Source organism: Onychomys torridus, chromosome 3, assembly GCF_903995425.1.
Source record: "Onychomys torridus chromosome 3, mOncTor1.1, whole genome shotgun sequence".
Classification (NCBI taxonomy): Eukaryota; Metazoa; Chordata; class Mammalia; order Rodentia; family Cricetidae; genus Onychomys; species Onychomys torridus.
Genome location: NC_050445.1, coordinates 103,572,742 through 103,593,745, shown reverse-complemented (window position 1 = coordinate 103,593,745; position 21,004 = coordinate 103,572,742). Strand labels below are relative to the sequence as shown.

The window sequence follows — 21,004 nt, the reverse complement described above, 5'->3', positions numbered from 1 at the left end:
TAGTAAAGCAAGGGTCAGAAGTTTAGGTTGGCTCCTGGCCACAACGTAGCAGAGGGCCTCAGAGAATTTCAAATGAGCTCTCAAAAGGCAGAGGGACAATGGCATTCCAGGCAGGTACAGCCTCACCGAGAGACCCACAAACCGAGAGATATCCAACTCATTCTGGAAACATGGGGATGAGAGATGAAGCTTAGGGACCGAGAGAGTTTAGGCCACAGATGAGCCTCTGATGACCCCCAGCCCCCAGTCCTCAGGAGACCCACCAAAGCATGGACGGCACACCCTGCAAGGGCTGAGATGGCAGGTAGGGAGACTGGGGAAAGCCCTGCGGTCCAGCCTCAAACCTAAGCACCATCCCTTTGGAGAACAGGGGCATTTTTCTTTCCACTCCTACTGTGCATGGTTATGAACTAGACTTGACCTCCAAAGCTGTGTGAGTCATCTTTTTTTTTTTTTTCACAAATTGCTTTCCTGCCTCAGACATCCTCCTGGCAGCTCTTTGTACACACGCCTTTGTCTTTGTAGTCTCCAGCTCTTTGAATCTCAAGACTCCTGGCTTCTTGTCACCCTGCCCTTCTCAGAGACAAGTGTTCCAATGGAAATGGCTTGCCTCAGAGTCAAACGACTCCCTGCCTTCTTGGGAAGACATGCTCTTACGCCCACATTTATTCTTGCCTAGTGGGTGCTCCTGCGCAGACGTGGGCTCTGAAAAGCAGGCAGGCCTGGTACTTAACATTTGACTGTTAAATGGAGGATGGCTGTGTGTGGAGCTGAACCATGGGAGAGCCTACAGAGGACATGTTTCTGAAAACATGAACTATGGAGAGAGAATGAATCTCCCTGAAGCCAGACCTGGATCAGAAGGAACAAGGCCCTGACAAGGTAGTTTCTGAACAGATGAGCCCAGTTGTGCCTTGTTAGAAGCCCTCGGGTCCCAGAGACTCTGTACCTAAGGTGGCTACAGTGCCCCCTGACCAGGGAGCCTGAGGAATTCCCAAATGGTAGAAAGGATCTACTGATTGTATCCCTGTGACTCGTGGAGCTGGGCTGATGATGGGAGGCCAAGGGAGACTCAAATGGTTGTGGGAAGTGGAGATGCCTTGGAATCAGGTCCTGGCTTCAAATCCAGGGTCCAGTCTAGCTGCAGTGAGTCTCAGTGGCTCCTAGTCAGACAACACCTGTAGCTAGACTCTGGCCAAGATTGGAAGACCAAGAAATGTGGAAAAACCCAGAAGAGACTTTGCAGGCATGAAGTAGATGGTGGCTTGGGGTAGGAAAGACGACAGGAACCACCATGTAACTCAGTGACAATCCTGATTTTCACCTTTTACAAACAGCCATCTCTGGAGAAAGATATCTAGAGTAAGGGACACAGATGGGTATTCTAGTTCTGATTGAGCTATTAATAGCAGCATCCCACCCTGTGCCCTACACTCCACCTGCACACCCTTACACCAGGACATACTCTCACACCAGCACACACCCTCACACCAATGCACACCCTCACAGCGGGGCACACCCTCACTCCAGCACACACTCTCATACCAGGACACACCTCACACCAACACAGACTCTCACACTAGGACACACCCTCACACCAGCACACACCCTCACACCAGCACACACCCTCACACCAGGACACACCCTCACACCAGCACACACCCTCACACCAGGACACACCCTCACACCAGGACACACCCTCACACCAGGACACACCTCACATCAGTACAAATTCTCACCAGCACACACTCTCATGCCAACACACACTACATGTTGCTACACATTACATGTAACATAGGATACCACAACATGTAATACATATCACATACATACCTTATAGCACAGCACACACAGCAAATACCATACAATACACAACACACTTTTCACACAACCCCTCATAACACATCACAAAGAACAGCATACATAGAATATACTCCATATACCCTATACTGTAAGATGATGGCCTTATTAATAAAAAAAAAAAAAATCCAGAAGCCAGATATTAGGGTGGAAACTGAGAGATCAGAGGAATAGGACAAGCGACAGCCAGCTTCACCTTTCCAACTCCTCAGCCTCCAGAGAAAGCCACTTCCTGTATACTCACGCCTATGTCCTTTCTGTTCTGCCATCTCACTTCCTTCCTATCTCTGCCCAGCTATATCACTTCCTCTTTTTGCCCAGCTCTGTCACTCCTGTCTGTCTGTACAGACCTCCAGACCTCTATGGTTAACTAGTGTTGAAATTTAAGGCATGTGCCACCACACCTGGCTCAGTTCCCAGTGTGGCCTTGAACTCACAGAGATCCATCTGGATCTCTGCCTTCCAAATGCTAAGATTAAAGGTAATTGCCTGACCTTCTTTGTTTACTGTAGTGGCTGGCTTTTTCCTCTGATCCTCAGATAAGCTTTATTGGGGTACACAGATAAAATATCACCACACTATACCCTCATGCCATTCACACTACACATCACAGCACACAGAGCACAGGGTACATTATACTGTATATGCATATGCAGGTTACATACCATCACCCACCACATACAACATACAACACACACACACACACACACACACACACACACACACACACACACACACACTCACACTCCGTAGCATATACATACTACAATACATGCATGCTACTCACTTGTAATATATAACACACCCCTCCCAGCCACTGCACACACTATGCACACATAGCATATGCCAGCATATGCAGATCTCGGTCCATATGAGCAGTCAATATACAGCACAGAGAGCTTGGGAAGGTACCTAAGGATTTTGCTTCCCACATCACAGGGACTCCTGTGTCCAGGACACCCATCCATCCTCCTGCTCCCCAGCCTCTCAGAAAGCTCTCATGGCTCACTAGTGTGGCTCACTGATGACTTGGTCACCTTGCTCTCTTCAAGAAACCTAGTTCTTGAGAAGCTCTGGGGAGGAAGACCCTCAGGTGACAATTGTGGGGGACAAATTCTGCCAAAATTCACTCCATCTGGGGTCCTATTGGCAGCAGGCTATGTAGACAGAAGAATTATCCATCAACTAGATAGTCATCGTTGGCTGGTCCCCAGTGCTAGAGGCAGAGATGAGCCTATTACGCAGGCCTCCTGATTGTATGAACTCTATGAACTATGAAGGGTCTGCCGTGTTCCTGAGGGAGGCCGGAGCCACCAGCAGTTGCTGTGAGTGCAGATCCAGGGACTGACGGTCCTGGCTCAGCTGCATCTGAGTAAAGCCACCTCTCCTCATGGAGCCTCAGAGCACACTGCTGTAAAATGGGAAGAGCAGCCCCACCTCCTGGGAGCCATGAGGATGCAGCCTGAGGGGCATGTGAGCAAGGGCTTCAGCAGGAAGCGGAGTCAACTCGGAGAGAAATGGTCATGTCTGGTGACTAATTCAAGCATGGCTTTCATTGCCACTGTCTGTCCTTGAGGATGGTGTTTAGTCCCAGAAAACCAGTCCTGTAGACAATCACCAAATCGCACTTTATCAGCAGCCAAGTGTCTGTAACAGATGTCCAAGAGAAACCAGCTTCGAACAAGGGATCGGTCATTTTGGTTGGTTTCCATCTATGATCAGTGGGGCAAAGGCTTTGGGGCTCTGGTGAGACCATATATCATGGTGGATGCATGCGGCAGAGAAAGCCAGTCACCACGGTGCCAGGAAGCCAAAGGATGAGACTGGAGTCCCAGAGGGACTCTAAGACCCCCCCCCCACTCTGCCTTCCTCTTAAAGACTCTGCCCCCTCCTAATGGTGTCAGACTCTAAGACATTTTGACCTTTAGAGGATATTTACTACTCAAAGCAGCGGTTACCATGGAGCTTGATTAGATGTTTTCCTTCATTGTAATAAAACACATGTACCATGAGGTCTGACCATTTTAGCCATCTTGACCCTTTCAACCATCTTTAGACACATGGGTTAGTAGGATTGTGTGTATTCCATGGCTGCAACCCATCCCTACACTTGCCATCTTGCAGAACTGACCCTCCGGCTACATTAGCAGCAACCTCCCACGCCCCTCCCTGAGCTCCTGGCAGCAGCCGCTCAGCCCTCCATCTCTATGAGTTGATGCCTCTCGGCTTATTTCTCCTAGCATAATGTCCTCAACTTCTCCCGTGTAACAGCAGACGTCAGAATGTCTTTCCTCTAAGACTCAGTGATAGTCCAACGTGTGTGTAGACCACAGTCTGTGTCTCCATTCATCCATCAGTTGCTTCCACAGCTTGTTTGCCGTGAACATGAATGCACTAGCGTCTCTTAGAGTCCCTGTTGGTCGATGTTTTAAGAAGACACCCAGAAGTACCCTTTATTGTGTGACAGTTTCTCTCCATTAAGTGTTTCAGGGGCATCCCGTGTTATGCAGTATCTGCATCGTCTTACATTCCAGCTAACAGCGTCCAAGTGTTCCGGGTACTCAGCGTTCTTGCAAACATTTGTTATTTCATGAAGCTTTTGTTCTTTAATAGCAGCATCACAATGGGTGTGAGGTGATGTATACTGGGAATTTGGTTTTAATTTTTTATATTTGTGGGGGTGTGGGTGTGTGGGATGTGTGTGAGTATAAGTCCGCACGTGCCGTGGCACACTTGTGGAAAGGTCAGAGGGCAGCTTTGTGGAGTCAGCTCTCGCCTTCAACCGGTGGCTTCCAGGACTTGAACTCGGGTCTTTGGCTTGGCAGCAGGCGCCTTTACCCACTGAGCCATTAATCCCATTTTTTTATAACCGAATTTGTTGTTTATAGCTCTTCAAGTCCTGTGTTGATTTCACTGCAATCATCCCTCAGCACCAAAAGACAGAGGCATCAATGGGCCCCGCTGTCATGGGCCCGTGCCTACACCGGGTGCTATGCTGCTCGGGGTCGGGGTGGTAATAACCAAGTAAGGGTGGGAGCGCTAGAGCGGATTCAGGACACTTTTGCGGCGGCGGCAGCCCCAGACCTGGCTTCAGCAACTGTGTAGCAAGAGCTGCTTGCTTCTTCCCTTCTCCCGGAGGTGGGGGAGGGGAGCTGAGCCCTTCCCTCTAAGCAGGCACAGCCCTAGCCACAGAGCAGGAGCCCCAGGGAGAAGATGCCTTCTGCAGCTGGAGCACAGGGGCAAAACCTCCGAGTTTGTCAGGATGAAAAAAGTCAAGAGCGAAGGGGGAAGAGCAACCAACCGCTTCTTCGTAACGCACGTAGGCGATTTCAGAGCACAAGTTCAGAGAAACAAATTGAATTACGGAGGAGGCAGCTCTGCCATTTGCAACACTGGATTGTTTGAAATCCTTTTAGAGGAAAATTAAAATATTTCACGGAGGGTAATAAAATGCTGGGTGCTTGGCAGGCATGACTGCTCAGCTCTCTTGGGCAAATAAGTAATTAGGTATTTTTATTTAAGGCCTCTGCGTCGTCATTTTCTTTCATTAGCGGAGGGGTGGAATGCTGTTGTGGAAAACACATAAAACTCCAAAATCACCAGAAAGTTAGTTATAAAATTAGTTTTTAAAGTACAACGTAACTACATTTAGTGAGCCAAAGAGAAGCTCTTAGAATTTATTTTCTCAAAAAAAAAATTTTATAGGAAGTTGTCTCAGAGACGCCAGTGTTTCGCCGTGACCTGCGTGGGGCATCCTCCAAGGCACTTGATGCTGAGTCTCGGGTTAGCCAGGCTGAGGGAGCCAGGAGATATTCTGAGCCTCGTGCCTGTCCTAGACACTAGATCACCCGCTGAGGAACCTGCCACTCAGTCCCTCCACCATCCCTCACCACATCCTGCTAATACAGAAACAGGGTTGATATTTTTTCTCTGCTCCCTTCCCTCCATTCCAGATGAGGAAACCTATGGGTGTGTTAGAAATGTTCTTTCCTTCCCGGAATCCGTAGGTCTTGGGGCCACTGCCTGTCAATGTCTATTTCCCCACACATAGACATATGTCCCCAGGCCTGAGACAGAAAAGTAAGAGCGGAAAGTAAGCCAGATGATGATGAAGGGCTCACCCCAGCCCTGAGCTCTGGTACAGGCTGACATCTGCTTCTGTAATTAAGTTGTACTGTGTTTTCTTTCTGTGCATGTGTGGGTGGCATGTATATGTGTCTGTGTGGGTGTAGATATACATATGTATGCAGGTGCCTACAGCAGCTTAGAGGGGGTCAGCTCCCTGGAGCTGGGGTTATAGGCATTTGTGAGCTATCCAGGATGGACTCTGGGATCCAAGCTCTGGCCTCATGGTTGCTAAATGCTTGTAACTGCTGAGCTCATCTCTCCAGCCCCCAAAATGGCATTTTGAATCTGCCTCCTTGCCACAGATGCTCTCTTGGGCAAGACTGAGGAGGGTCAGGATGGAGATTCAGATAGCCCCCTTTGCAAGACTGGTCTGAGAACCAGGCAAAGCCACTTCTGAGGTAGAAGAAACACAGACATGACCATTGCTATTTGTTCCTCTTCAAAATCTCTCCAGGCCTACAGTTATCTCCAGCAGCCATTACTGTTCCAGAAGACCCACCACCCAAGTAGCTACACAGTAATTTTCAGTGAGATGCGTAGGTGTGTGTCTGGGGGAGGGGGTGCAGGAGGGGGTGTGGGCACTTGCAGAGCTGTGCTCCCAGCAGCCACTTGCGCACTTATCCCAACCCCACCCACCCTTACTGATCATGTGCAAGCATCTTATACTGACCTAATGTCCTACATCTTTCCCAGCCAGCTAGTTCATCCTGAGCCATCAGCAAATAGTAGGTAAGCACCTACAATGTGGTAGGTAAGCACCTACTATGTGCTGGGTCCATGATTGCCCTGGGAACTTGGAGGGAATTAGAAGACAAAAGATGGACCCACACAGGTGATATTTGAGTATGTCCTTAAGGAAGAAAAGGACTTTGCCCACCAGCAAAGAGAAAGGGATTCTGCAGGAGCTAGGCCCATGTTTTTCTAAGCCTCCAGGACAAGAGATGCTGCCAGAGGGCCAGCAGGTGGAGAGAAAGAAAAGAGAGAAGAACCAGGAGAAAGGATGAGTCAATTGTGCTTACTTGTAGCGAGGCATTTGTTGAGTAGTTTAAAAGAAACACCCTGGAGTGGGAAACACAAACCAGCTTCACAAAGGGACTGTGGAGGGGCTGAGTGGCAGCAGGGGTCTAACCTCCTGATTGGAAGCTACTAACAAGCAAGACAGAGCTACATGCCCACTCAGACATTGGGCTAGGCCTCTTGAAAAGGCTCCTGTTCAGGTGTGTGTGGATGTGCATGTGGGTGTATGGGTGTGTATCAGCCAGAGGTCAATATTGGGTATCTCCTCAATCCCTTTCCACTTTGTTTTTTCGTTTTATGGTTTTTTTCGTTTTGTTTTTTGTTTTGGTTTGGTATGGTATGGTTTGGTTTGGTTTGGTTTGGTTTGGTTTTTTGAGACAGGGTTTCTCTGTAGCTTTGGAGGCTATCCTGGAACTCACTTTGTAGACCAGGCTGGCCTCGAACTCACAGAGATCCGCCTGCCTCCGCCTCTCGAGTGCTGGGATTACAGGCGTGCACCACCACTGCCCGGCTTGTTTTTGTTTTTATTTTGTTTTATTGAGACAGCATCTCACTATATAGCCCAGGCTGGCCTCGAACTTAAAGAGACCCACCTGCCTCTGCCTCCTGAGTGATGAGGTTAAAGATGTGCACCACCATGCCTGGCTTCACCTTATTTTGGGGGACAGTCTATCACCAATTTTGCTTGGCTATCTGGCCAGCAAGCTCCAGAGATCTCTCCATCTCTGCCTCCCCAGCACTGGGTTCACAAGTACACACCACCACTCCCAGGTTTTCATGAGGGTACTAGGAGTCCAAACCCAGGGCTTCATGCTTATCTGGCAGGCACTATATGGTTAAGCCATCTCTCCAGCCCTGTTTGGCCAATTTTTTTAATGTAACAGAAATAGCTATTCTGTATGTTCTAACCTAAATAAAAACCAGGAGGATGGTCCACCCACACTGTGGACGTGCTACTGAAAGGCATGAGACATGGGCCACCTGGTCTCAAGGGGCTTAGGCTGGGTGAAAAGGCCAGTCGCCACCAATGACATCCTGTATGACTTCACATATGTGCCACGCTTGGCATGATTGACACAGGCCGGGAATGTAGTGCAATGGTTAAAGCACATGGCCAAGCACTCAGCACGTACAAGGATCTTGGACTTGATCTCTAGCACAGCACTGAAAGAAAAGAGACAGGAGGAAAGCAGAGGGGTGAAAACTGGTGGCCAGAGGCAGAGAGAGGGCAGACTGTGGCCATCCCAGAGTGAAACAGGGATGCATGATAAAGTGTCCTGTTTAGACATCGTGGTGCTTCCAGGAATCGCTGTCAAGCCCTGATAGAGAACTGAATACACATGTATGCACGTGGGGTCTGAATGAGGTTGCCTCGCCTGGGTCTGCATCCCTGCCTTGTTGTGATCTTGTTGCTATGGTGATGTGGGAGACTAACACTGGGGGACACTGGGAGGAGAGTGTGGAGGACCTTCTGTGTTAGTTTTCATCAACAGTTATCTTAAAATAAAATGCCACAACACACACCCAGGGATGAATAGAAACAAATTGAGCATCGCGACCAGTTCTGGGCCAAATGGTGAGTTCTGCAGGCAAGAAGAAATATACAGAGGGGTGCAACTTTAACCCACGTTTTACTTTTCAAAAAAAGAAAAATCTAGCCAGACTTGGTGGCACACGCTTATAATCCCAGCTCTTGGGATCTAGAGGCAAGCAGTTCAGGAGTTTCAGAACGTGTTTGGCTGTGTAGCAAGTTCAAATTCAGCCTGAGCTAGATGAGACAGACCCTTTCTCAAAACAAGCAAACATAAAAGGAATTTGAAGCAGTTATGACGTTGTCTGACACCAGCTAGAGTCATCTAGGCAGAAGACCCTCAACTGAGAAAATGCCTCCATCAGACTGGCCTATAGAATATGTTGGGGCATGTTCTTGACTAATGACTAATGTGACAGAGCCCAGACCACTGTGGGAGGTTTCACCCTGGGCAGATGGTCTTGAGTTGTGTAAGAAAGCAGACTGAGCAAGCCATGAGGTGCAAGCCAGTAAACAATGTTCCTCCGTGGCTTCTGCTTCAGTTCCTGCCTCCAGGTTCCTGCCTTGAGTTCCTGCCCTGACTTCTCTTAATGATGGACTATGATCAGGACATGTAAGCTGAAATACACCATTTCCTCCCCAAGTGGCTTTTAGTCATAGTGTTTTATCACAATAGAAAGCAAATTAGAACAGAAATCATACATAATTTTTTTTAAAGTAAATTCTAATGACCTGCCCCAGAATCAGGACTAACCCAGAGTGTCTCAGAGACCTAGAGTGTCTCAGAGACCACATCCTAGCCGCCAGTGGCCCTGGACCCCTGGGGGCTCAGCCATGCAGCAGCATCAGGGTCAAAATGATAGCCAGGGCAAGGATTCCTCTGTGGCAGGTCCTGCCCTGCACCAGCCACACCACTTCTCTCCACAGCCTCCGGAAAAGGAGGGCGCCCTGCCCCGGCAGGTGGGCAACAAGACTGAGTGCGGCTTGCTGGGCTTCGTGCTGGACTTGAAGCAGGACTACGAGCCAGTGCGCAGCCAGATGCCAGAAGAGAAGCTGTATAAGGTGTACACCTTCAACTCCGTGCGCAAGTCCATGAGCACTGTCATCAAGATGCCTGACGAGAGCTTCCGCATGTACAGCAAGGGTGCCTCAGAGATCGTGCTCAAAAAGTAAGCCTCCCAGCACAGCTGTGAATGTCTGGATCACACATCACCATCTCTATGCAGGCTGGACCTAAGCAAGTTAGTTTCCCTCTGTGCCTCAGTTTCCCCATTTGTACATTGGTCAATCCCAGAGATTCTCAGCCCTGACTTGTAGTACATTAGAATCACCTCAGTGAAAATAAAAGGAAAGAAGCTGGGCGTGGTGGTGCATATGTTAATCCCAGCACTCAGGGGACAGGCAAGAGAATCTCTGAGTTCAAGGCCAGCCTGGTCTACATTGAGGCCCCTTCTCAAAAAGAAAGCAAGAAGGAAGGAAGGAAGGAAGGGAGGAAAGAAAGACAAACCATTGTTACTGTTTTAGCCCTAGACAACTCCCACTGGAACCATGAAGGCTGGCCTACACCTCTGTTTTATTAGCTGCTCCTCGGGCGAGCCTGATACCCTAGCAAGGTGGAGAACCACTAGCCTAGGTTTAGGGCTTTCCAAGCCATCTCAGCTGAGGTACCACTCCCCACCCCCCACCCCCCACCCCGATTTGAACCTCTAAAACTCAGCATGCAGCAGACAGCTCAGGAACCTGATGCAAATATTGTAGAAAGGCCACCAGGCTGCACCCCTGCCTGTGATGCCCAGGCCTGCTGCATGTACTGATGCATTATGGGAAGCGCATCAGGTTGGTATCCAATGGCTAAGGTAGGTGGGCTTCATTTATCTCCTTCCCTTCCCTTCCCCAGGTGCTGCAAGATCCTTAGTGGGGCAGGTGAACCCCGTGTCTTCCGGCCCCGAGACAGAGATGAGATGGTGAAGAAGGTGATCGAGCCCATGGCCTGTGACGGGCTCCGTACCATCTGCGTGGCCTACCGTGACTTCCCCAGCAGCCCTGAGCCTGACTGGGACAATGAGAATGACATTCTCAATGAACTCACGTGCATCTGCGTGGTGGGCATTGAAGACCCAGTGCGACCTGAGGTAGGCCCTGACGCCAGTGAGCTCGGGAAAAGGGGGCAGGGCTGGAGCCAGGCCAGTGAGTGACCTGGGAACTCTCTCGGCTCAGCTCTCTGAGCTTCAGGCCCCCATGCAACAGGACCTTGATCCTTCCTGCTCTGAAGCAATTTCACTCTGTAGCTAGTGTAGACATATTTAGCAACTGCCTACTCAGAAAGACCTGGGAAGGACCACCCCCCAGCCCACAAGCAGGTGCTGTTCAGGGTGAGAACAGTTTTATACCCCCACCCACCCACCCACAGACACTAAGGGCACTTCCCTCCTGTCTCCCTAGGTTCAGATGTAGGGCATGCCTAGCTCCAGAAGCCTCTAATCCTATAGGATGTAACTATTGTCATGTTCTGGAGTCCAAGCCTCCATTACAGCTGGGTACACAGGACATCCTCCCAGGAGAGCCCAGAGCACAGTGTCCTGTAAGTGTCTCAGTCTCTCTCTGCCCAGAGGTGGCTCAGTAATAGGGTGCCCTGGCCAGCCTGCTAATACAGCCACTATCTGTCTTCAGCATGCATCTGGGAGGCAATACTCCCAAGTCAATGGCCAGTCACTTTCCCAGCAGAAGGGACAGATGACTTCATCCACGTGGCGAGGATGAAAATGATGTATGTGACGTGTTCTTCACAGGGTGCTCCAGGCCTGTCATGACCACAGAAGGGCTGTGTGGTCCGTGTCTGCCCATGGAGGATTAGGCTTCATGGAAAGAAGTCAGTGCTATGGGCAGGCCAAGCATTTACTTTACCCAGGAAGCCAGGAGAGCAGTGGATCCATGTAGGCCTCAGCTGTGAGATTTAGTGTTGATACCCAGAGGGAATACCTTCCTCCAACAATGGCAGATCCCGTGTCCTGCCCTTATAGTGTTCTCTTTGGGCCTCTGGACACTCTCTGCTCTGTCAAGGCCTCAGTGGTCCCTTTTTCAAAGTGGAGATAGGTAGAGAGCTGTCTTCTGGGCTCCTGCCTGGTGCTGTAGAATTCTGTCTTCCAAAGAACAGGTGAACCCAGGTCACAAACATGGACTTTGACACCTAGGCAGCTATGAGAGACATTGGAGTGTGAGCACAGGTATCAGACAGACCTGGATCCCCATGTGTGAGCATTGCTGAGCTGTGTAGCATTGAACCAATTACATAACTTCTCTGAGCCATTTCAGTAGCCTGGGTATAACAGTATCTTCCTCCATGCCCACACATGCCCATGAGATGGTGTAAAGGAGCAGACTACACACATATGAACACCAAGACCAGCATATAGGTCAGTGGCCCAAAAATGAGGCCACCTAATGGCCTCCCCAGCTGAGTCATTTTCTCAGGATCCTGTATTGGCAACAGCCTAGCCTTCAGAATAAGCAGGAGCTTGTAGAATGAATGAATAGAAGTGAATGGACCTGATCCCAGCCCTCCAGCACTGTTCTTACTGCTCCCCACCCTCACACACACACACACAGAGGGAGGGAGGGAGGGAGGGAGGGAGGGAGGGAGAGAGAGAGAGAGAGAGAGAGAGAGAGAGAGAGAGAGAAGGGAGCTCAGAAAGTTTGTTTCTATATTATCTGTTTGTAGCCCTCTTCCTGTCTGTCTGCCTATCAGGGACCTGTCAACTCTGAGTCCCTGAAGATGGTTTTCAGCCTCCCGGGACAGCTGCTTGTCACCAGCAGTTAGCAGGCTCAGGCCTCCCAGAGATGGGTTTATCTACTATCTCCTTACTAGAAATCACTGGGTACAGGCAGCAGAGGTTTGTCACGGTGTGTGTCAGGCCACCTGCCCAGGCCCTGCCCAGCCTCTTCCCAGGTGCTCCCTTCTGTCAGCCTCCTCCAACTCCAGACTGACCTCTCCCCAACCAGCTTTGGAAACATCCTTCCAGAGGGTGATAATAAACCTGCACTAGGGTTTTAGCTATGACCCATCCTTGTGACTTAGTAACACACTTCACCAACTTAGACTTCCATGAAGTCAAAACTGCCACAAGTGTCCTCTTCCATTTTGAATGCTGTTCATTGAGGTTTGAACTTTGGTCTCATTCAGATCTCCTTCCTGCTCATCAGTTTATAGATGCACACTGTCTGAGCCCTGAGAGACCAGGACGGTCCCAAAGTCTTGCTGTAAGTGGCTGGACGGATCCAGAGTAGACCTTGTGTTCTGGGCCTGGACCCAGGTGCCATAGAGCTCCATGCCCAGGACCTTGGTGAAGGACTAAACCCTGGTACTTTTCAATGACAGTATTATCATCTAGAGCTCTTGCTTCAAACACAGAAGCGGCAAGGGGCAGCTGGACCCAAACCCAAGCTTTGCTCCCAACAAGCCAGCTGCTTCCTTGGGACCTTTATCTTCTATCTATAGGATAGGTGTCAACTCAGGGGCCCTTTCCTTCTGGGATCTGTCATCTTTAGACCAGAAGCAGCTGCTAGAAGCCTCATAGCTACCCCAACTAGGCCTTCCATCAGTCCACATCCTCCCCAGCGTCTTTCAGTCATCCAGCCTGGACTCCCATCTCACCCATGGCCCACTGGAATGTGTATTCAGAAGTGCATGCTATGATGCCAGCAAGATGGCTTGGCTCAGTGGGTCCAAGTGTTTACTGCACCAGCCAGATGACTCTAGTTTAATCTCCAGAATTCTGATGAAAGTGGAAAGAGAGGGCCAACTGTCCAGAATTGTCCTCTGACCTCCACACATACACTGTGGTGTGTAAAAACCATGCACACACACACACACACACACACACACACACACACACACAAATAGTTATTATTTAGTTTCATTTCTAAAGAATTGCAAGCTGGAGCTTCCTTGATTGACAGCATAGTTGGAACACCAGCTCTAACACGCCCCTCTGATATTCTCATCGCTGAGCAAAACACCTGACCAGAGCAGCTTAAGGAGGAAGGGCTTATCTGAGCTTACCTTTTGGAAGGGAAGGCATGATGGTGGGAGTGTGAGGCACTGGCCACATGGCATCTGCCGTCAGGAAGCTGAGAGAGATGGATGCTGGGGCTCAGCTTGCTTTCTCCTCGTCATTCAGTCCAGGACCCCAGCCCATGGACAGATACTGCCCATCATTAGGGTGGATTTCCCCACTCCCATTAACCTAATCTGGAAAATCCCTCACAGACACGGCCAGAGAGTTCACCTCAGGATGACTGCAGATACTGTCATTGGCAGTCGATATAAAACATCACAGGTGCCTCAGGTGAAACATCTCCTGGGCCTCAGTTTCCCTGTCTGGGAATGAGAAGGGTGGACTATGAATCTCAAAGTTAAACCGGCAGATCTGGGGGGTGAGGTGGGGGTGGGGTCTTCCTTCTCCTGCTGAGACTGGAACCTAGAGCCTCATTCTGACAAGGCCCCCAGTTGCACCCCACAATGAGTCCCCACCACACCCAGGCCCCAGTTCCCACCTCACAGTGAGTCCCCACCACACCCAGGCCCCAGTTCCCACCTCACAGTGAGTCCCCCACCACACCCAGGCCCCAGTTCCCACCTCACAGTGAGTCCCCACCACACCCAGGCCCCAGTTCCCACCTCACAGGCAGCCCTATCACCACTTTGGTGAGTGACTTTCCTGCATTGTCCTGTCCCGTGTCGTCCCCCCATCCCCACCCCACCCCACCCCACCCCATGTCAGCTGTCTCCTGAAGCCTCCCCAGCTCTGTCCTCTTTCCCTTTACCCAGCCTACGGTTCCTGGAGTCTCACAGTGAGCACCCTATACTAAGCTCCAGCATAGTGAGACCCAGGAAGAGGGGGCTCTCCAGGGGGTCCCCCAGACCTCCCTGGGCTCACTCTTCAGCTGCAGGTGAACACTCTCCACCCACCTCAGTTTCCTCCCTCAGGTCCTCCACAGGCCAAGCAGCATCAAACATTCACTGAAGTCCCTACTCAAGACAATCCCAAAGCTGACAGTCGAGAGCATGGAGGAAGCTGTCAGTAGAGCATCAGTCTAGGACACACCGGGAGGTTACCCCGGGGGTGTTCAGAGCCCTTGGAGTCACAGACACCGGCTGTCACCAGAAACAGCAGATGTTTAAAAGCCTTTATGTAATGACAACAGGAAGCGCCCATTTCCTGGCGGTTTTTCCTCAGTGAGAATATCTAGGATAATTTTAGCAGAGGAAGCCACTTTCTAAAATAGTTAACGCTAGTTTTATTTATATGGAAAGCATATTTCAACTAGATCCATGCTCCAGAGATTGGAGTCCTAACCATCTCCTCGGTCCTCAGAGCTCGGAACAACTGAATCTTCCACTGCTGTTTGTTGAGTGAATAAGTGAGCGACCAAAGAAAACCCTGAGACCAGTTTAAGGAAATGTCTCTCTGGGTTGGAGGGATCTAAACACTTCATGAGTAGAGAGCATTGAGCACAGAAGGCAAGTGAAAGCTCTCACATAAAGGCTGAGGGGAACAGGGTGTCCCAGGCAGCAGGGGCAGAGTAGGAAAAGAAAAGGCAAACCATAGCTTTCCATTGGTGTAACGAAATAATGGACATAATCAGCACAGAAAGGAAAGGTTCCACTGGGCCCACGATGTCAGGTAACAGTTCATGACCAGTGGGCCCCACTGCTTTGGGGCCTGTTGCAAGGCAGCAACGTGGTGGTGGAGCACACGGCAAAGCCACAGTTCATGTCAGAGTGAGAGGCAAAAGACAGAAGAGACTGAGGTCCCTGAGTCCCCTTCCAAGACACATCACACACACCCATCTCTTAAAGGTCCTCCTGACAGCGCCAGCCTGGGGACTGAGACTCCAACATACAGGCCCTCAGAGAACACTCCGGTCTAAACTTAACCAAGGTGCAGCACATGGGTCCTTGTGAAAACCCCTATTAGGTTTGGGAGAGGAAAGCCTTGTTCTTCACCCAGACCTGGCTTGCTTGGCAGAGCCTAGAATGTGGTCAGCTCTATCCTGTGAGGTCGTCTGAGAAGTCTGAGTCCTGGGTCAGGTGTGGTGACGCATGCCTTTAATCCCAGCACTCAGGAGGCAGAGGCAGGTGGATCTCTGTGAGTTCAAGGCCAGCCTGGTCTTCAGCATAAGACTCTAAGGCAAAACAAAGCATGAGTCCTAAACTACACACAAACCACCTTGTCTCTAGTGCAGGACTGGCGCCCTACTGGAGCAAGCCCCACCCCCACCCCACCCCACACACACCTGCTGTCTGACCTCAGCTTCCTCAGAAGCTTCCTTCACAGCCACCAGCCCTCATCCCACACCTTCCTTGGAGTCCCTCTGATGGCCTACAGTACAGCCCAGACCCCTCACACCTGGAGCTTCTCTGTCTGTATACCAGAAGTCAACGATGTGGACAGGACCGCTGTGTGCTGTCTGCATGGCCTGAGCCCTGCATGCTACCTCACAGCAGAGCCTCGGCTGTTGTAACAGGAAAGAGCCAGCTTAAACACTCCTTCCTCCAGGAAGCTCTCAGAGGTTTTTCCTCCGCTCACTCTCCTCTCTCTCACCCTCCACTCACCTTCCACTGTGCTTTCCAGAGCTTAGTCTCAGCCTGCCCTGAAGACCCATCTCTGTAGGAGAGTTCGGGTATGATAAAGCGATACTCTGTCTGGGGGAAAGGAAGGTTCTTTGAAAGAACAAGCTAGACTGTGCAACAGGAGACCTCAGAGAGAGGCAGCACCCCTGTCACCAGGGGTGTGCAAGCAGAGACTGGGCCATTCATCTGTTAGGGATATCTGGGGCAGACCTCGGCAATGAGCAGAGGGGTCAGAGTCAGATGGTGCAAAGCCCTTCCCGTCTAGGACCTTCTAAACACAACTTGAATCCCTCTTTAGGGATAGAAGCCAGACAAGGTGCAGGTTTCTAGAAGAGCAGTTCAGAGGCTGAAGGCAAGTGTGCTGCCTACACACACACACACAAAAAAAAAAAAAAAAAACCATACACATACATACACACACACAACATACATACACACACAACATACATACACACACAACATACATACACACATACATACACACACACAACATACACACACACATACATACAAGCATCTTATATACACATGCATATATATAGTCACATACCCATATATCATATGTACGTATGTCACACATACACACACATGCATACAGCCACACACACAAGCATCATACACACATACATCATACATACATGCAGTCACATACACATACATCATATACATGCATATATACAGTCACTCACACACAGAGTCACACACACACACACATACATACACACACTGAGCACTGAGGGTGTACTAAATTATATAAACCAGATCTTGTACCTGGGAGTGAAAGGGTAAGGTGGGACAGACCCAGGAAGGACATTTCAAGGGCCCACTTCCTTCCTTGCAGTTCCTGGGCTGGGCTGGGACCAAGGGCAAGAACCGTCCACATAAGACTCTGAACTGAACGCCTGTGTTAGTTTGCTATCCCTGCCCAAACCAAGCACAAATGTTCCCTAACTTGGGATGAGTCGGTCTCAGGTCCTCTGACCTAATGAAGACCCAAAGCATATGCTGACCATACCTGGAGACTTGCCTCTGAGTCTCCTGTGGGCCAGAGATACCAGACACGGCACACTATTGACCCTGAGCAGGGCAGCACCTCAGGACCCCCAGGGGAGGGGAGAGGCCTTTCTCATAGCCTCCTGGGAGTTGCTAGCTCTAGAAGGAACCTTTCTCACCACTGTGAGAAAGCATCTGACAGAAGCCACCTGAGAGAGAAGGCTTTGTTTGGGCTCACGGTTTCGGGGGTCCAGTTTGGCCGGTGGGGAAGGCTTGGCAGGCAGCAAAGTGGGTCCACAACCAGGGCTAAACTGTAACTCTCCAAGACCTTCCCCTGGCAACCAGCCCCACCTCCTAGGAGCCTAAGAGATGGTTTGCATTCAGACCAGGACCATGGTGACAGGACATGCCCAGCATTTTCTGTCTTCACACCTTGGGCACCCCTTCATGTGTACATCTCTATATCCTAGTCTTCCTCTCTACAAGGATGCTAGTCATGACCTCACCTCACCTTGAGCAACCCAAAGATACTTTCTCCCAGGAAGGTCTTTGTCTTAGTTGGGGGTTTTATTGCTGTAAAAAGACACCATGACCACAGCAACTCTTGTAAATTAAAACATTTAACTGGGGTGGCTCACTTGTAGTTTCAGAGGTTCAGTCCATTATCATCATAGCAGGGAGCGTGGTGGTATGCAGACAGGCGTGGTGCTGGGGAGTAGCTGAGATTCCTACATCTTGCAGGCAGCAGGAAGTGGACTGAGATACGGTGGTATCCTGAGCATAGGAAACCTCAAAGCCCGCCCCCACAGTGACACACTTCCTCCAACAAGGCCATATCTCCCAACAGTGCCACTCCTGATGAGATTATGGGGGCTAGTTACATTCAAACTACCACAGTCTTGTCATAGATAGAGCAGCAGCTCAGAGGATCCTGGAAGGTTTAGTTCAGACTCTTTGTGGTGGATAGGAGGCAGAGTAAGCTCTCAGTTCTACTGTATGCAAGAAGAATTGGATGTCAGGCTTGCCTGACAGGCCCAAGATTTTAGCATGTTCTGGATCTCAGTACACTGTGGCATGTTCTCTCACACAAAGATGCTTTGCAGCAGATGTCCCCTAACTATGTCTTTGTTTGACACTGTCTTGGGTCACAGTTACTCATTCAGGTCATCTGTGTCATATATGAACACTGGCATTGGCTCTCAGCTGTGTTCCATATCCTAACCACTCTAAGGAGAGGCCCCTGAGAGGAGTGGGCCCTGTCACCCTCTGACTGGCTGACCTGATTGGCCCAGATGTCAGTATGTCATTTCAGTCAGCAAAGGCCAGATGCTTTATCCCTCTCTGTCCTGTTTAGCGCAAAGAAGCACCCTTTGTGTTTATTCCAAATCAAGGTAAATAAAGTGGCCTTGAATGCCCAAGACTCTCCCCAGAAGCATTGAAAATACACAAAGGAACTGATCAAGGAGCCTGTAGATGAGGCTGAACAAGTTCAAGTGTAAGGTTAGTCCACCACTCTGCACTCTTGCCTGAGGCCAGACTTAAGGGGAAGTTTTTTAGGGACTTTCCAATGCTTTTTATCCAGGTCAGAAGCCATAGGTTTCATCTCAGGATAGACTATCACAGCCAATAGGTAGTGGCTATCTGGGACTCTGGGGTCTGCAAATTCTAAGACCCTACAAGATTTAATCAGAGGAGGCTGTGACCAATTGGTAATGCCTGTCACAGGCATAGAAGAGAGGCCATAGGCACCATCAGCTTCTGGTTCATTACCTAGGGAGGTTGCCTGGGAGAAGGGATAACCCTGGACTCCTTAAAGACATGGAGGGCCTACCCAAGTGGCGCCCTCCTGCATGGCTCCTACCCTCTTGCACAGGTCCCAGAAGCCATCCGCAAGTGCCAGCGGGCAGGTATCACAGTCCGCATGGTCACTGGTGACAATATCAACACAGCCCGGGCCATCGCCATCAAGTGTGGCATTATCCACCCTGGGGAGGACTTCCTGTGCCTGGAGGGCAAAGAATTCAACCGGAGGATCCGCAATGAGAAGGGGGAGGTACGCGCTCACTCGGCCACTGCAAAGGCTGTGCAGCCGGCCAAGCTCAAGAGGGGGCCGGGAGGCGTGGGCACTGCATGCTTGAACAGAAGCCAGCTGGTGTGCCCCCGAAGAGCCCAGTGACTGCATGGGGTTCAATTTCTCTCTCTGACCCCACCGACATACCACACCCCTCTCCAGATTGAGCAGGAGCGGATTGACAAGATCTGGCCAAAGCTGAGGGTGCTGGCTCGCTCCTCGCCCACGGATAAGCACACACTGGTCAAAGGTAAGACCGAGGTGATGCTGGTAATTCTGAGCCCAGAACCAACCCAGCCTGAGCCAAGCCCCATTTGCATGGTATTGCAGCTTCCCTGAAGAAGGGAAGAGGGCACACCAGGGATTCTCCTCACATGAGGATGGGTCCCCTGGGGGAAGGGGGCATGGGAGACTGTGAGACTCTCTTCTAATCCTCCAACTTCCTCTAGGTAGCAGTGGGCCTGGGCCTGGGGCCTCAGATCACCTGGCAGGAGGGCTGCCTGGGCTAAGGAGTGTTCTAGTCCATGTAAGCCTCTTATGCCGACCTTCAGAAATCGTCCGGCTCTTTCATGCCTTAGCAGTATTTACTGTTCTTTGTCATCTGAAAGGCAGCCCACCTTCCTCCTCAGTCAGTTCCCAGACTGACCATCCCTTGTGAACAAACCCAAAGGATGAGAAGTCTTGGGAATAGTGGAAGGCTAGAACCTTTCTGCCTGCCATAACCACTCACAGAGCCTCAGCAACACCACCCAGCACTCCTGCAGTCACAGCCCTGGTTCACAGGACTCCTACTACCCTCTCTGAGGCCTTGGCAAGTCTGTCCAAGTCTGTTTCCCCATCTGTAAACTGTCCAGAAGGTGGGGTTCTTACTCTGCCTGGGATCACCCCTAGCATCTTAGATTCATGTGTCTTAAAGATGGAAGCAGATGTGGCCTGTGGATAGAAGCATGGAACCCCGGGACTTGTACAGACTCTGCAGCAGAAGATCCTAGCTCACCTTCATCCCTCACTCACAGACTCTGCAGCAGAAGACTCTAGCTCACCCTCACACCTCACTGACTCATCAATTCACTCCCCAACTCTGTCACTGAGCATTTATGGAAGAACTACTGTGTGCTCTAGCTGGTCCTTCACTATGGACAGCACAGGTTCCACAGGATGAGTTCCACAGCACAGGTTCCACAGGACAGGTTCCACAGCACAGGTTCCACAGGACAGGTTCCACAGGACAGGTTCCACAGCACAGGTTCCACAGGACAGGTTCCACAGGACAGGTTCCACAGCACAGGTTCCACAGCACAGGTTCCACAGGACAGGTTCCACAGCACAGGTTCCACAGCACAGGTTCTATAGGACAGGTTCCACAGCACAGGTTCCACAGCACAGGTTCCACAGCACAGGTTCCACAGGACAGGTTCCACAGCACGGATTCCACAGCACAGGTTCCACAGGACAGGTTCCACAGCACAGGTTCCACAGCACAGGTTCCACAGCACAGGTTCCACAGCACAGGTTCCACAGGACAGGTTTCACAGCACATGTTCCACAGAATGGGTTCCACAGGACAGGTTCCACAGCACAGGTTCCACAGGACAGGTTCCACAGCACAGGTTCCACAGCATAGGTTCCACAGCAGATGTTCCACAGGATGGGTTCCACAGCAGATGTCCCACAGGATGGGTTCCACAGCACGGATTCCACAGCACAGGTTCCATAGGACAGGTTCCACAGCAGATGTTCCACAGGACAGGTTCCACAGCACATGTTCCAC

At 50.5% G+C, this 21,004-nt stretch overlaps 1 protein-coding gene across 11 annotated transcripts in view; it reads left to right on the top strand.

The window, feature by feature from the left end:
* Atp2b2 (ATPase plasma membrane Ca2+ transporting 2) overlaps positions 1–21,004 on the top strand; it is a 319,903-nt gene that overhangs the window by 276,646 nt on the left and 22,253 nt on the right. For all 11 annotated transcript variants that reach the window (XM_036181098.1, XM_036181095.1, XM_036181094.1 and 8 more), the window contains 4 exons: positions 9,464–9,705; positions 10,434–10,668; positions 19,036–19,215; positions 19,396–19,483. In XM_036181098.1, coding sequence (XP_036036991.1) covers positions 9,464–9,705; positions 10,434–10,668; positions 19,036–19,215; positions 19,396–19,483 — 745 coding nt within the window. The remainder of the gene's footprint in view (positions 1–9,463; positions 9,706–10,433; positions 10,669–19,035; positions 19,216–19,395; positions 19,484–21,004) is intronic.